The following is a 16,564-nucleotide window of genomic DNA, read 5'->3' on the forward strand; positions in this document are numbered from 1 at the left end:
AATGTAACTATCGAAAACATTAAAATATGTGCTGTTTAGCCATTTGTGTTTGTGTAAAAAAAAATGAGAAAGTTACCAGCTGATGTTCACATTTTGTGCAGGTACATCAAACCAGAAGTTATGAATTAAGAAATAACAAATTGCTAAATCCAACATCCAAAGTGTTTTTTTTAAGCTCCACATTTTCATCAGTTTGCTTTCTGCTTTGCCAACTTTAAAAAAAAAGAAAAAAAAAAATCAGGACGTCATTTAAACTTTTTAAGGAAAAAAAAAAAAAAGGGACCAAAAACTTTCTTCATAAAGATGAAAGTGAAATAAAAGAAACCGCTGAGCATGCAACATGTATATTCAGTAATCAGCATGGGGCCCGTCTCAGACCACCCTCGTTTTCTGCTCCTGTTTTATGTGTTGGTACTTTGCAGATTGACTGCCACCTGCTGGAAGACCACACACCAACACCGCAGCTGCTGCTGCTCTCACGGTCCATTCTTGACTGTCAACTGAAATGCTTTATGTAAATCAAATATGAGTAAAAGTGATGAAAATCTTATTTCATATAACTTAACTAAATAATGTTGTAGTTCAAGACTGTCTGGAGATTATGCAAGCTCCCATAAAAAAATGGTTTAGACCCTGCATTTGTAGTTTACTTGTGAGGCTCATATTTGGCAGAATCTAGACACAGTAGAAAAGAAGCTTGTTAAATGTCTTCTGAAGAAAGAAAGATGATAAATCCCTGTTTAAAAAGTTGTTTATTGTAGTTGTGGCTTTGTGTTTTGTTCCCTTTGTAAAGGTAAACAACCAGCACAAGTCAGAGGTAGAAATCATCAGTCTGAAAGAAATTTTGGAACTGAAATGTGTACACACACACACACACACACACACAAATTCACATGCATACACCACAACATTGTTTTTGTTGCAAGTTTCCACACATCAACAGCAACACTGTCCAAGACCATCAGTTACACAATGCTGTCAGAATTGTACTAGCTGAGGTCATTCGACATCCAACACTCCATTCTGCGTACAAACAACAAATAAATAATACGCATCAAGTCCGATCCTCAAATAAACGTCTTGCCATTTAGACCTCATGACTGTAACGGCCGATTGGCTGAATACTGTAATCATAAAAGGTAGCCCCTACCTTCACAAAACACCACAAACATGGTCTTCGATACATAAGCTGTGTGGGCTGCATGTTTGATAGTTGTTTGCAGGTACTGACAGGGTTACACTCAAAGAAGGGTGTGGCAGAGGGAGGCGGCAGGGTGGGGTTGGGGGAGATGGGGGAGGGGGGGGGCAGTAAACAAACCAAAAATGGTGGCAGAGTCAGCATGAGTTGAAACATCTAAGTGTTATAAAAGACATGCCATATGTTGGGATAACTAGTCTTTTGAAGTCGATGTGACTAAAATGAAGAAATGAAAACAAACAAAGAAAACACACATTAACTAGAAGTGCAGGTTATTTGACCCAAGAAATGTTGAGACAGCGGGCGATGAAGGCATAGGTGTCGGCCACCTCTTGGATGACTTTGCTGGTTGGCTTGCCGGCGCCGTGGCCCGATTTAGTGTCCACAAGGATGAAGAGGGGATTTGTCTGCTCGGGGTTGCGACCTACAATGTACTGCAGGGTGGCGATATATTTGAGGGAGTGGAGAGGCACCACCCGGTCATCGTGGTCCCCAGTCAGCAAAAGTACTGCGGGGTACTGGACCCCACTGCCTTCTGGGACACGGATGTTATGCAGTGGGGAATATCTGGGAAAGGGGAGAAGTGGGAAATTAGGAATAATCTCTTTTAAGCAGCAATAAACTGGTTGTGTCTTCAAAATCTAACCAGCAGTTCATAACTATTCAGTTGAAAGAATATTCAGTTAAAAAAGTAGCCAAATTAACCATTAATTGATCATTTATTTATAGCTTGATCAACTTATCAGCTGAGTAATCACTCCAGACCAAACATCATTTTCTTTTTCCTGTTATAACTGGTAACTAGTGAGTGAACCACCTCAGCAAAATGCTCACCTAAAGTGCAGTAAAATTTCAATAAGTGTTACTTAGATGGTAATTTAGATGGTTCGTATGATCTTGCAAATGTGGAAATGTAAGTATAACCAATGGAAAGTGTAAGAAAGGAAAAAAAATAAAAAATTGTCAATGGCTATAAGTCTGGCAAGGAAATTAAAAATATTTAAATATTTAAAAAATTAAAAAGAAAACTTAGGACTATGCATCTGCACAAAGAGATGGCTGCCACACTGGGGGGGCTGTGCAGCTGGTCTAAACTGTCTTATTTGACGGTGGATTAAATGTTCAGGTAAAGCAAAAAAAAAAAATAAAAAAATAATGAAATCGCTGCATAGACTTGACTAATGAAAAACTAGATCCTGCTTCATCCGCCAGGATTCCAATTTTTGTGTAGCAATTGACAGATTGGAAAAGTTTGAACGCTCTTTGTTCTGTGGCAAGATGCATTTATCATTCTGTAAAATGACCTCAGCATCAGCAAACCTCCCCACGATGGATAAAATGAGAGAAGAACCCAAACCGTCCATGTACACCGGTACATTTACTGTAAAGGCAATGACTGCCACCTCCCCTGGTCCTTTACCTAGCATGAACCCTATGTCACCAATGGCCATGCAAATGCAGGCAACTGTATACGTTTCATTGCACCAAACAAAAGTTACAGGATCATCTTTTTGTCCAACGAAGATTGCTGATTCATCTCCGTATATCCATTTCATCCAACCAACCAGGGTTCATGGCTGCTTCTCTTCAGCCTACTGTAACCTTGTTTTCTTCTGTTTAGATGTTAGAGATGCAACTGCTTTCTTGCCGTTCAGTCACACACATTGAGTTTAAGAAGAAGAATGTTATGCTATTAAATGATTTTGTGCCATTTCTGTAATAATTGTTTTTACATAAATAAAACAACTTCACTATATAAAGGTCTTTGTGCAAGATGTCATGTCTGTCTTCAAGATGCTTTGCCAAGCTTGTTGTGCTCACTATCTTGGTAGCTTGTACACGCAGTTGTACAGAAGGGCTGTATGGTGTATGTGTGGTGGTGGTGGGGGGGTTCTTTTCCTCAACGCAAATAGAAAATCAAACCAAATCAATTTTTTTTGCTTGGTGCGCTCAACTTATCCAGACTGTGGACATCAGCAGCAGCTCTTATATTTTCCGCCATGTGCTATCGCTGTGAAAGGAGCAGAGTGGAAAAACACACGCCTGCTATACCTCCAGGGGTTGGAAGGAGAGAGCTGCACATACACACTTCTCTTCTGTAACAAACCCCAGAGAAGTCATTCAAAACGCAGCCCCCCCCCCCCTTCTGTCCTGAAGCTATCCGTACTGTTAAAACACGCAAGGTTATTACAGTCCAGCAAAGTATTGCAGGACCTTTCAAGCAATGGTACACCGTGCAACTCAAATGCAAACTAAAGACATCTTTTCAAGCCTGAAATTTTGTGGGGAGATTTGAAATGTGCAGTGCATGTAAGAAAACCCTGTGGTTCACAGAGGCCTGACGCTCTTACGCTAAATCGGTTTAAAAATTCAACAGTTGATGTGGACTGCACTTACATTTAGTAGATAACAAACAGAAGTCACATTTGAATGAATTTAAGCAAACTTTATATTTCACATGACAAATCCACACCCTGGTCAAAGAGTACCTACTTGATAAGCCACTCGAACTGCTCTTTGTTTTCTGAACAGCCAAAGTCTGTGGTCCACGCGTGACCGATAGTGAACTTGTGGAACTTCAGCATGTCCATGACGCCCACCTGAGCTACAGCACAGCCAAACAGCTCAGGTCGTTGGTTCACACAAGCCGCTGAGGGAGAAAGAAAAGAAAACAAACAAAAAACCAAAACGAAACACAGAGTCAGTTATGAGCCGAGATTAAAATTGTTTTGGGCTTTAACTGTTTGGTATTCTTCAGAAGCATACATACCTACAAGCAGGCCACCATTAGAGCCTCCATTTATAGTCAGTTTGGAAGGAGATGTGTATCCCTCCTTGATGAGATACTCAGCCGCACACTGGAAGTCTGTAAAGCAGTTCTGCTTGTTTGCCAGCATCCCGGCTGAAAAAAACAAAAAACAAACAAAGAATTGAAATAAGATTTTTTTTTTTTCGTTCATATCAATTTAAAGATCCTCCAGAAGATATGTTTAAATGATACACAAAAATATTTTGCTTTGAATAATAGTTTGTGTCTATATATATATTGTGTCTATAATAGTGAATCTTCTTATAAACACGGGTATTCAGATCTTTGGGGCATCCAACTTCTAGCAGTGGTGCTGGAAAACGCTTTTACAACTTGGCTGCAGTCCAACTGTGCGTAATTGAATTGACTGAACTTAAATGAAGCAGGTCAAAGCAAGCCGACCTTGGACAGGCTATGTGCTGTTAGATCTTTGAAACACCAAAAGTGAGCCCTTCTGAGTTGTCTGAATAGCTAAAACCCTTTCCTCTACATGGGCTTGAGAGTGTTTGAGCTTCTCTTACGTTTTACTCATTGGTAAGAAAACTGAGACAATGGCTACAGTGGAACATGTAAAAAAAATGAAAAAATATATATATGTTAAAAATAAAAAAAAATTCTACGGCAACTTCATCTCACATTTGTTTTAGAATTTACTTTCTCTAAAGAGAAATGAATGGAGGACAAACTGGACATGCCCTTGTGATGGAGGTCTTTTTGTTTTTGCACATGTTGGATTGTAATAGTATGAAGCCTCCTACCTTTGTGCCAGGTCTCCCCATACTCTCCTCCTCCTCTAATGTTGGCAACTGCGAGAACTCCTCCAAGATGTCTGACAAAGATGAGTCGAGACACGCTGTAGCTTGGGGTAATGGAGATGTTAAAGCCCCCATAACCATACAGAAAACCTGGGTGGGAGCCATCCAATTTAATTCCTTTCTTGTGAACAATAAACATGGGTATCTCTGTACCATCCTTGGAGGGATAGAAGACCTGACAAAATAGAAAAAGACAAGTTTGTCATGGAAACCATGGGAACAGAAAATGGAATTATGAATTGGTCGAGTACAATAAAGCTTACATCATCCACATCTATCCTTGTGTCACAGTCAGAAGACAAAAGATGAAAAAGGAGCGCTGATAAAATCTTATCCTTGGGGCCTTGCACATTTTTACATTTACATTGTTATTTCTGGCAATTTTCACTTCAGCAGAAAAGCAACTATTAATCTGATTCAGATCCCCAGAGACGAATTAAATTCCAGTCTCTCTCTGATGGCAGTAACAGTAGAGCAATATGCCAGTAGTTATCGTGTCCCAAAGTGACACTGAAAACCTGGTCCGCGCTTTGATCACATGCAAGCTGGACTACTGCAATGTCATTTTAAGCTAGCTGTCCAAGTAATTCCCTGAAGATCCTTCGGTTGATCCAAAGTGCTGCAGCCAGATTATTGACCGGTACTGACATGCAGAGATCATTCTCTACATTGGCTCTCTGCAAAGTTTAGGATAGAATTTAAAATCCTTCTCGTTACATACAAAGCTCTTAATGGCCGAGTTCATCTGAAAGATCTTATTATTCCCCATCACCCCACAAGATTGCTTTGCTAAGCACTCTGGTCTATTTGTTCCCAGAATCACTTGGACGAGATTGGGAAACGGAGCCTTTGGTTTTCAGGCTCCTTTCCTGCGAAACCGCTCTGCTTTTAAAATAAAGCTTCATAACTCACCACTTTGAAAGAGCCTATTTTTAATTTATTAATATACCGATTCCTGTGATCTACTTGTCTTTAATATGCCATGGCTTGCGCTCTGCAAAGCACTTTGGGTTACACTTCTGTTTAAAAGTTGCTATACAAATAATGTTGAGTACCAGAGCTGGAATTAGTGGCGCTGCCTTTGTTATACATTGTAACATGGAGGAAAAAATACAGGATGTACACAACTTATACTGGAGGTGTTTGGCAGTAAATTCCTTTACAGTGAGCTGGGACTTTAAGACGCATCACAACACTGTTTAATGTGGAGTACAAAAGTCAGTTGGTCACTAGCAAACAGGTAGTTTCCAATGGTCAAAACTAAAATGCATTATCCAATAGTAGTGCCTTTTCTACAAGAGGATTTTATTTATATGTGGCAAAAAGAATTTGTAACGTTCATGATTACACGCCAAGTTGAAGATGACACATGGCTTCTGCCACTGTGCAGGTTTTTGGTTTCTTTTAGTGTGGTGAAAGTGTGTTGATATATAGTTGCTGGCATGTGATCGACTCTAAAGCAAAACGGTGTCGTGCCAGGCTCTAAACCAAAGCTGCGAATCGTGGTATCTCAGCCCTCAGCGCTCCAGAACAGTTTCAGGCCCCGAAATACGTGTCACAAACCTCAGTGTACTTCCAAGCGAGTCAAAAACACATAGTTTTAGGGTTCCACACTTCTGTAGGGACCCTTTAATATTTATTTAAAAGAATTCAAGGTAGAAGTCATTTAAATTGTCTATAGAAATAACACAACGGCTATCAAACAGCTACTTACCTGGGTGGTCTGGTAGTCGGAGGGGTTGAAGCCTTTGACAGTGACCTCTCTGAAGATCTGTGGCTGCAGTGGCTCTTTGGTTAGGTCACAGTGGTAAATGATAGCTAGACAGGGAGGGGGAAAAAATTGTTTGATTGCTTTGAGAGTGTGGGCGGAAAATATTTTCAGCAATATTTTTCCTCAGTTTCTCCAGAAGGTGGCAATTCAAGTTTTCAACCCACTTCAGGCAATCTACGAGTGAAAAAAATCTGTACTTGAGCACTGAAGGAGACAAAGCCACAAGAATACAACCATTTTAAAACATACCCACCCAACACCGCAGGCTTTAGAAGATTTGTGATTAAGTTTACAATGGTTTTATGCAGAATTATTTTTCCTGCTGTCTGCTGCCAAATAACTCCTTCTGTGCATAGATTAGCCAGATGGCAGCTATTACTCCCAAAGTGGCAGATAACAGTCTGCTGGGAGCTGGCCAAAAATTGCACCAACGACTCTCAGACCATGAGGACAAAAGTCCTTTCATTTGATGAGAGGAGTAATGAAGTATTTGGTGACGACCTGCATTTTTACCCGTGTGGTGCATGAGTGCAGCAGTAGTCCCCCAATGGCGAGCTCTAATGTTGGGGTTTTGGGCAAAGCATTTAAAGCTGCCGTCGGCAACTTTTTTTTTAGTCATATTAGCTTGAACTGTCATGGGATTCTGGAAGTAGAATATTAAATAGGCTGTTTAGGAAAAATCCCGAATTCTGTAGCTCCCTCTAAAGCCTGTAATCGTGCTTGCAAAAATCGAGCGCTCCCGGCTGTTTTTAACCAATCACGTTAGGTTTATTATTTATCTATTATCTGAGCAGAACAGTCACCAACCACGTCTTCCATGCTGAGCGTGAGTCTGCCCCCAGCTTGTGTGCGCGCACACTGGTGTGAACTCACGTGCACAACCTCGTCCACAGAGGGGGAGGGACCTGAAAGTTGTATCAGTTCGAATTTTCCGACTTTAGACTCGGAATTTTGAAAACCTGCCGACGGCAGCTTTAACGGTTTAGAATAGCAGCTTTTTACAGAAATTTAGGGAAGGGGAGATTGAAAAATGTTGACGACTGTCCACTGTTCTGAACTGTGAAGCCTTATGACACTAAAATGAAGGAAGTAGGACAGTTTAATCCGACAGTGCAGCTCAAACACATTTGACAACAGTGGTGGTAAACACTGTATATCATGTTTGTTCGAGTAACAATCAGCACCTTTGTTATTAGTAACTTACTCGCTCCTGATTAACCAACAGGGCTGCTTGTTTGGGAGTCGTGACCACCTTTAATTTGTGCGTGTCTTGGTCGATCACCTCAGTCATTAATTAAATGAGCTGGATGCGTCTGTGTTAATTAATCAGCATAATGATTACCTGAGAAAAAAAAAAAAATCAAAACCATGCACTAATTTGCCTGACTTAGACAATCTGTCCCTTCATGTGCAAATGTTTCAACTGTTTAAAACTAAAATTTTCACGCGGGTACATTCAAAGTCAGATCATGTTTACATTTAAACAAACTAATTCTACTCATCAATAACGTAGCATTTTAGCCCTCTAGTACCTGGGGATAGAAAAGAGGTGAAATAATAGAAGATCTCAGAGTCCATCTTTCGTCCAGTGAAGCCCACAATGGAGCCAACATCAAGAGGGAAAGTCCTCAACTCCTCCCCTGAACTCAGGCGGTACATCTTCAACACATTCTTCACGTCATGGAGGAAACACACAAACAGATAGCTGGAGTATGTACAAGTGGCAAACACTGCAGGGAAGACATTGCAAAGGAAACAGAACAGGAAGAGTGTAAATATACTTCTCTGGCATCGGCATAAGAATGTTGGTAGTACAGGCGACATGAGCAACTCACCAATAACATCTTTGTCATGTTGAGGGATGAGCTCCTTCCAGTTGCTCTGATCAGGAGAGGCAAAATCGATGTTTATGAGTCTGTAGCGTGGGGCGTCTAAGTTGGTCTTGAAAGTGAACAACGTGCCCTCGTTGGTCACGTATTCATACTCGGCATCAAAGTTGTCAATCAACTTCACCCATGGCAAAAGTCCTGAACAAACAAGGTTCGCATTACGAATTGAGCGTGGCATGTACAAGAAGGGACAATATCAGAGTACATAAGATGGTGGTTTTGCATCTTGATAGTTTTGTGACAAAAGCTGGGCATTCGTTTAACATTAAAAAACAAACAAAAAACAAAAGCTCTATTTCCTCCATAAACATGGAGAACTTAAATGGCCGTTTATTCGAACTGAGATTATTTGAGCCTGAAGCAAAATCTGCTTCTTATGTAGCTTAAGTATTTAAGGCTGATTAAGTCTGCCGAAGTGTTGCTCTACCTCGTCTGTGCTCGCTGCCCCGATGTACCTCGACGGCCATTAAAACCAGATATTAACTCAAAGGCTGCCCAGGTTAAGCAATTTTGTGGGGGTCGGAGTGCTTTTATTTGTGCCTTTGAGCACAACCACCATGAAACCATGAGATGAACATTTTATTGCTCTAAATCACAAGTTAACTATGAACACAGCTGCCTCTGTCACCTTCTGCGTAGACGGCACTCCCCGTGGAGCAGATCAACCAACAAACAAGGCCCCGCGCGCCACAGCTGAATTTACTCAAAAATTGTCCATGTCACACACTTTTGTTCTTCTTCAGCAATAAATGCTGTTAAAAGATCAGAGACCAACTCTTAAATGCTCCGCTTTAACTGCTTTCCTCTGAGCTCTTTCTCCTCCTTCATTTTGAAGGTGCCAAAATTGGTCGTCATAGGTGAGGTAAGACCTATTCCTGCGGTACAACTTGGGGTGAACAGATTTTACGAGTCATCGTTCCCCCTAAAAAAAAGGTTCCTGCTGTGGAAATGCAGCTAAAGTCGTTAAAGACTCTCTTGGCACGAAACAATAACAAAAAAAAAAGAAAAAGTTACATACCTGTGATACCCTGAGTAGTTGTCTGGAGGTCACAATACCACAATCTGTTGACAGGATCACAACCCTCTCTGATGGACAGCAGCACGTAGCGCCCGTCATCTGAGACCTGCAATAAATATGCCATCACTAAACCGTACCTTGAATAGCAATCTGTTAAAGTCATTTTGGAAGTGAGACAAAAAAAAAAACTCCGGCATACTTCAGCTCCACTCATCCATTTGGGGTGCTCAGGGAATTCAGCACACAGTACGTCATCAGACTGCGGAGTCCCCAAAACGTGAAAGTACAGCTTCTGATGCAGGTTGGTGGAGGTCTCAGTGCCTGGCGGGTACAGCGCATTTTAGTTTCATTAACGCATCCAGTGGTGACTATCACGACATTAAGTCGAATGAGAAGGGTGAAGGAGGTGGGTGTGGACTGCAGAGGTGCTGAACAGTGAGAGAGCGGAGGACTATAATGGTAAAAATCTCACAGACTAAACTAAAGAGGAAAATTAACATAGTTTTAGGTAGCGATGTCTTACCATCATCTCCATCTCAAACTTCAACAATTATCTGATATCCATTTTATTTCCATGTTTACTGTGTCTGAATCCTTTCCCATCTTACCATCACTTTTGCCCTCTTGCTTAGGGTAGGAGTTGTAGAAAAGGCCCTTCCCATCGTGAGTCCAGGACATACAACTAAACTTGACCCGCTCCAGACGGTCCTCCAGCGGTTCGGCACCCTCAACCCGCAAGAAACGGATCTCCACCCAGTCTGACCCGCTGGCACTGGTGCCATATGCCAGGTACTCCCCATCCTCAGAGAATGCATAGCCTTAGGAAGAGAAAGAGATTATTAACAAGGATGATGGGAGGTTCTTCCTTATTTAGCTGTGAGAGTGAAAGCTATGAATAGCAGGTTATTAGATTTAGCCAGTATTACCATATGAAGCAGCTATTCTGTGCATTTAGAAAAGGCACTGCAATTAAATTCATAGCTTCCATATAATTCGGAATACAATTCTTAATCAAATACACTTATTAGCATTAAAAGAGATAGGAGTGCAATATCAAGATGAATAAATCCAGTAAAAGGAGTACTAAAAGATATCAGCAGTTTGTTTTCAGTTGATACCTCGCAGGGCAACTGTCCCATCGTCAGAAAAAGTGTTTGGATCTAAAAAGACTGTGGGATCAGCATCCAGACTCTCCTGCACGTACATCACACTCTGGTTCTGGAGGCCAGTGTTGTAGAAGTGAAAGTACCTGCAAGTAAAGGGAGACATTTACAAAGAGTTACCACAGGATGTTCACAGGCATGCGCTACTTCATATCAAAGCTGGAATATTAAACTGAAACAGTACACACACAGGGTCCATCAGCACCAGTCTGGACTGTGGCTGCTACTGTGAAGTCAGATATGACAACTTGGCTGCCATATTTCAAAACTTTAAGTGAAGTGTACATGTCTGTCAAGTTGACAGACATGTACACTTTGACAGTGTCAACATAAAGTACTTTGTTGGTACAATATACCGTCACAGAAATGATTATTTTTAACCTATTTAGAGTTGAGGTGTTCTCAGATGCACTCGTACGTTGTATCAGGTCCTAAAGGGTGAATATAAAGACAGATTATATCATCATCTGCCAAAGAAGGCTTTAAAATGAAGTCTCACCGTAAGCCCAACATGTACACTGACAGGCACATGAGGACAAATTTGCCCTGATTGTGGGTATTTTCAGAATTGTCTATGGGAGAGCATCAGCTTCTTTAAAAGGGTTGACTTTTACTAAATTTTACATAAGAATACATTTTGTGTACATCTGCCAGAGGGCACAAGAGAATAAATATGAGGTCCATTTTTTTCTTTGCATTTAACTGAAACAAAAAAACAAAAACAAAAACACAAAAAATGTATCGTCAATAATCCAACAACCATTTTGTGCCACGGACAACAAAATAACAGCACATAAAGGAAACTGCATCTTTTAAAAGGCAATTAAGTCTTTATTCTTGGGAATAATCATTTATATATAAAAAAAAAATTAACTGGGGGGGAGACACACACCCTAATTACATCAACCACTAATTAAATACTTCTTCACCATTGCTCTCTGTGTGCATATGTGAGTGCCTGAGGCCATGACAGTTGTGCTGTGAAAACATTTAGGTGCAACACCCAAATTCCATAGTGACAGTGAAGTACTCGCTCTTTCTCCTGAAACGTTTGAGACCTTCTCAAGTAAACAAACACTGTAAACAGCTAAATTAAAGTAATTATTACTATCATTACTGAAGTTATGTCCATACATTGAACAATAAATGCATAATGTTAATATAGTGACAGGCCTCTGAGCGCCAACATCCATGAAACCATTTTCTAGACCTGCTTTATTACATTAAGGTGGTGGATGGCTGGAATGTATCCCAGCCGACAAAGGGTGAGATGTAGAGTAAACTCTGTATAGCTCCATCCCAAGACTGACACAGAAACAGATAACTACGCGCACTCTTACGTCCTACCTAAGGCCCCGTTTACACGATAGGAAGACGCAGATATTTTCCTGCGGTTTGGCCTCTCATTTACACCAAAACCCCGTTTTTAATCACAGAAAACGATTATTTCTAAAACCTCCGGCCAAAGTGGAAATTTCTGATAACGCCGGTTATGTGTTGCCATGTCAACTGGGAGAAACGGCGTTTTAGGTTCTTAAACGTCACATTGCGCGTCAGAAAATGCTTAACGTCATGCGAGCGCCTTATGTTTACAGTTTGTTTGGCTACTGATCAGGATTATCATGGATGATGTTAAAGTTCTACTAATTTTTACGTTTGTGAAAACGATTCTAGAAAAGCCAAACTCAACACAGTGACGGTTGTAACCACTGCATCGCTGTGCTGGCCACGCCTTCACATGACATACTACAGATATTACAACGACAGGCCTACATGTCACCACAGATTCTGTTGCAGCTTAACTCACCTGCTTCCTCTCTTGAAGGGACAGCTATACTTGGGATAGTCGTACAGCTCGGTCATGCGCTCCTTGAACAGGTCTCGCACCTCACAGCGCTCTAAAAACGGCACCGTCAACTGGTTCTGAGCGCTGACAAAGGCCTGGTGGAAGAGATTTACACAACACTGGATTAACTTTGCATGTCAGCGCATGTAGCAGTCCAACATAAAGGCGGGACAAGGCAAGGCTTTTTCATTTCTATACCGCAATTCAACATGCGGTTGATTCAAAGTGCTTTCCATACAACATAAAAGCATTGACACCAAATCTACATTAAGATCAACTCAGATGATGGTGATGGATGTTGACTCAATGTTTCTTACTCTGATGCGTTACAATAGATCTTGTGGGCAAAAATAGACAGCGAGCTGTAATATATAGATGGACATATAACTTGTTTTAATTTCTTTGTTTTGAAGTTATCCCTTAAGTTCAAGTGAAGTCACCCGACTGCGTTTCCCACAACAAACTACTGTACTGTTCCATGCTATAAATCCATACGGAACACTTTAAGTCTCTGGTTGGACTTTGAATTCTTTGTGGGTTTTTATTTGCTGCCTGGATGACCGCACACAAGGAGACGGGAGGATAGAGAGGAAGAGGAAAGAGAGCAGGAAAGAGTGGAAGAGGAACCACAAGTGAGAAGGTGGACAGAAAGATAATATTCGAGCCACATTCACAGCAGAGGGTTTTCTCAATGATTTCACACTGAAATGATGCTGTAAATTATATAAATTGATGGTTCAATAGATTCTCTTTTTTGGGGGGTGTTATGAGAGAGAAGAGCAGAATTCTGGAGGAGGATGATGAAGATGAGGAGGGAAAAAAGGAAACCAGAGGAGCTGTCAGATCAAAACCAGAGTTTTTCTTTTTTTACCTGTTCATTTATTATTCTATTTATTCATTTAGCACAAGTAATACTGTATGTACAACTTTTAAGATCAACTGTAATAATATATCTGGATTTTCCACAATGATTAACAGCCTACATTTTTACCTATACCAGCTGTTTCTGTGCGAGGACCGGCTCAGTGACAGGATTTAAGTGACGGGAATAAAGAGCTTAGTAAAGGAAGTTGACATTTGTATCAGGCCTTCACGCTAAAAAGATGTGATCGGCTATTGGGGGGCTGTACCCTAGCAACGCCCCTGACATTAGCCAATGATCAAAGTGTACCTGGGTCTTTTCACTGTCGGGGTCCTCCAACCAGCTGTATGGATCCGGCACTTTGCAGGCATGGTACTTATCAACCTGCGACAGAGTCATGACAGTTGTTAAAATGTGAGCCGGCTACAATGTGGCAAGCTCGGGTGGGTGAGCCAAATTAAACAAAAAGCACGAGGAAACGTTAGCTCGTAAGAATTAAAGCGCGAGCTGTAGGAAGTTAAGGCTTACTGTGAAGAACTACACGCAGTCATAAGCAGCCTAGGCTGCAATACTCTACTGTGATAACAAGCTAACTAGCATGCTAACAAAGCAGGCGCTAATTTCAATGAATGAAAACGCACGATGATTACGCATCCCGGCCAAATGGTACGCTAGGCTAGTTAGCGAGTCACATTTACTTACAACTGCCTCGTCACGGCAAGCCTGTGGATACTGAAAAGCCATTTTGGAGACCAGATTTTGGGAACGGTGCAACAAAGAAAGATGATTCAGGGACTGTAACAGTGGTTTTGAAATAACTCTGACGATTATGTAAGTCATCAACTTGAAGCGCTGAGGCTTTTGTCAGAGTAGATACCCTGCTAACAGTCAACAAGCACTTGGAAAAGAAGTACGTTGTGTGGGCAATTCAAATGTATAATGCCCCCTTTCGACGCAAAGCGGTAATGCAACTTTTTGAAGCATGAATAAAATGTTATTTAAGGATGTGCTTCTATTTGCAAGTTAGTGTACTCTGCTATGATAAATGTTTTCCATGGTGTTCCGACTTTTTACTTATCCGAACAATGAAAATGTTCAAATAAATTTACAAAAAACTGAAAAACTACACACACACACACACACACACACACACACACACACACACACACACACACACACACACACACACACAAGAGACGATCCTTTTGAATTTTTACAGTGCAAAAAGTGTAGGCTCGCTATGAATAGTGTTGAATGGTGTTAAAGGTCTCCAGTTAAAGGTCACCTGAGTCCACCAAGGATCTCCATCACTTCTCTTATCTGCCTGACAGAGCAGGAGAGAGGTCAGCTCCTCACTCTTCTTTCTTCCTGGTCATCATCCTCCCCTCCCTTCCTTCCTCTACTTCTTACTTAATCAATCAGTGCTGATTTGACCAGCAGTATTTGTGGCAGCTACTCAACAACAATGACTAATAGCACTGGATAAGGCTCATTAGCTTTGAGGAAGTGAGTGGATCCACTGGAGTGAATCATTACATATCAGGAAATTAGTGTCCTAAGAATTGGTATTTGGGATTTTGAACTAGCTCTATTTTGTCAGCATACATACACGGCAGCAATCTTTGTTGTTCAGTGGTTACGGCAATAATCCTGTTCCTTGTTGCTCATTCCTCTTGCTGTTTGATTTATCTCTGAGGCCACATTTTTACTGTAAAGCATTCAACACAAAAGGCAGATAAGATCCTTCAGACAGGTTTAATTGCTCTGCAGTGTTTCTGTCTAAAATGAACATTGTTTGGATGCCGCGGCTGATTAGACGTCAGATGTCTTTCAGGGAATACCACAGTGTTACTTTCTGATTCAGATTGGAGCGTGTCAAAGCTGTCACACTCTTTAGCAAGGTAATACTTTTCAGTTCAGAGGAAGAGACGCAAAGAATCTTAAGAGATAACATCTCCTCTTCAGGGTGAATACAAAATGAAAGTGAAGAAAAACAGACATAGTGTGGGTGGAAGACAATTTCTGGCATGTTCTGCTTACTTCTTTGCTAAGAAAATATTTTGACTAGGATGTATCACAGATTTAGTCGCTGCTGATCTCATGTTTGTTGCTCTGCTGCGAGATGCTGCCTTTTCTGATGGAATTGTAGGTGGATGTTCAAGCTTTAAAGTGTTGTCTTTGCTTTCCCGTCCCCCTCAACTCCAGAAATACACTTGAATGCGCAAAGGGGATCCCTTCCTGTTTGCTCATTTGCTCCAATACGACTGAAAGACCTATTGTCTTCTCATGCCTCTGTTTCCACAAACTGGGGAGTGAAAAACACGGTTTGAATGGTTTGAATGAGTGCGTTTTTGTTGACTTTTTATGCTCATAGAAATGTTGGCTTTAGCACTCGTATCTTTGACACAGAGCTGGACTGCGCTGGAGGTGTCCATGCTTGAATTACACCTCCTTTTCTCTTTGTTTCCCCATTGTTCAGAGTCAACGGTGATCTGTCCCCCATAGTCGGAAGCACCTGTCTCCGTTGCAGCAGACAAAGAGGGATGACCACCTGTTGTGTGGTAACTGCCCAGGGTTAATACAAGGTTACCCCGTTCAAAAACCTCCATGGCCTCACTCTGACTGGCTCCCGTGAAGCGGTGGCTTTTGTTGGATGTGTGTGTCTCTTTGTATTTGACACCTGTTAAACAGTGACTTTGAAAAGAAGATGTTGATCAGGCCCAGCACTGGCGATGCATGGACATACTCTAAAATGACATCACTCGATAAACCAATTTAACTCACCAAGATGAGCTCATGTGAGCTGTTGATCAGTCAGCAACTTCTTTTACATGAGGAGAAACCCTGATTCTGTGCCAGTTTATTCTGATATAAGCTACTACATGATCCCATGCCACAGACCACGAGTCTCAAACCACAATTGCATTATGTTACATTTGGAGGTCATTGTGGGGTTTAGCATCTTGCCAAAGGATACCCCAACATGTAAGATTGGAGAAGGTGGAGATCAAACCAGCAGGCTCTGTTTGAGGGATGGCCACTCTACCTGCTGAACTACGACCGCCCCGTTCTCCATTGTCCTTTCTCTCTTTTACTTTGTTCTCATTTCAGAATGGTCCGGGTTGGACAAAATGTACATGATGAATATGGTTAGAAATACATGGTTAGGAATACAAAAAAGAACATAGTTCAG

The 16,564-nt window shown here is 41.3% G+C and overlaps 1 protein-coding gene across 1 annotated transcript; it reads right to left on the minus strand.

The window, feature by feature from the left end:
• Positions 1-715: 715 nt before the first annotated feature.
• prep (prolyl endopeptidase) lies at positions 716-14,259 on the minus strand. The gene is made up of 14 exons (XM_075459442.1): positions 14,074-14,259; positions 13,681-13,755; positions 12,471-12,604; positions 10,619-10,749; positions 10,109-10,318; positions 9,700-9,821; positions 9,501-9,606; positions 8,429-8,620; positions 8,126-8,323; positions 6,537-6,640; positions 4,766-4,997; positions 3,969-4,100; positions 3,692-3,848; positions 716-1,765 (listed from the first exon to the last, which is right to left on the minus strand). Exons 1-14 carry the CDS (start codon positions 14,209-14,211, stop codon positions 1,471-1,473), a joined length of 2,226 nt encoding a protein of 741 aa, XP_075315557.1. The 5' UTR covers positions 14,212-14,259; the 3' UTR covers positions 716-1,470.
• Between the last annotated feature and the right edge of the window lie 2,305 nt (positions 14,260-16,564).

Source organism: Odontesthes bonariensis, chromosome 24 (assembly GCF_027942865.1).
Source record: "Odontesthes bonariensis isolate fOdoBon6 chromosome 24, fOdoBon6.hap1, whole genome shotgun sequence".
NCBI lineage: Eukaryota > Metazoa > Chordata > Actinopteri > Atheriniformes > Atherinopsidae > Odontesthes > Odontesthes bonariensis.

Bases quoted from the DNA above. Each gene is read 5' to 3' on its own strand.
- prep (XM_075459442.1), bottom strand. From the start codon at position 14,211: ATGACTTACATAATCGTCAGAGTTATTTCAAAACCACTGTTACAGTCC. The intron at 10,750-12,470 runs GTGAGTTAAGCT...CTTTACTTGCAG, and splicing joins CCCTTCAAGAGAGGAAGCAG to GTACTTTCACTTCTACAACA. The intron at 1,766-3,691 runs GTAGGTACTCTT...CCCCTTTCCCAG, and splicing joins CAGTTCGAGTGGCTTATCAA to ATATTCCCCACTGCATAACA.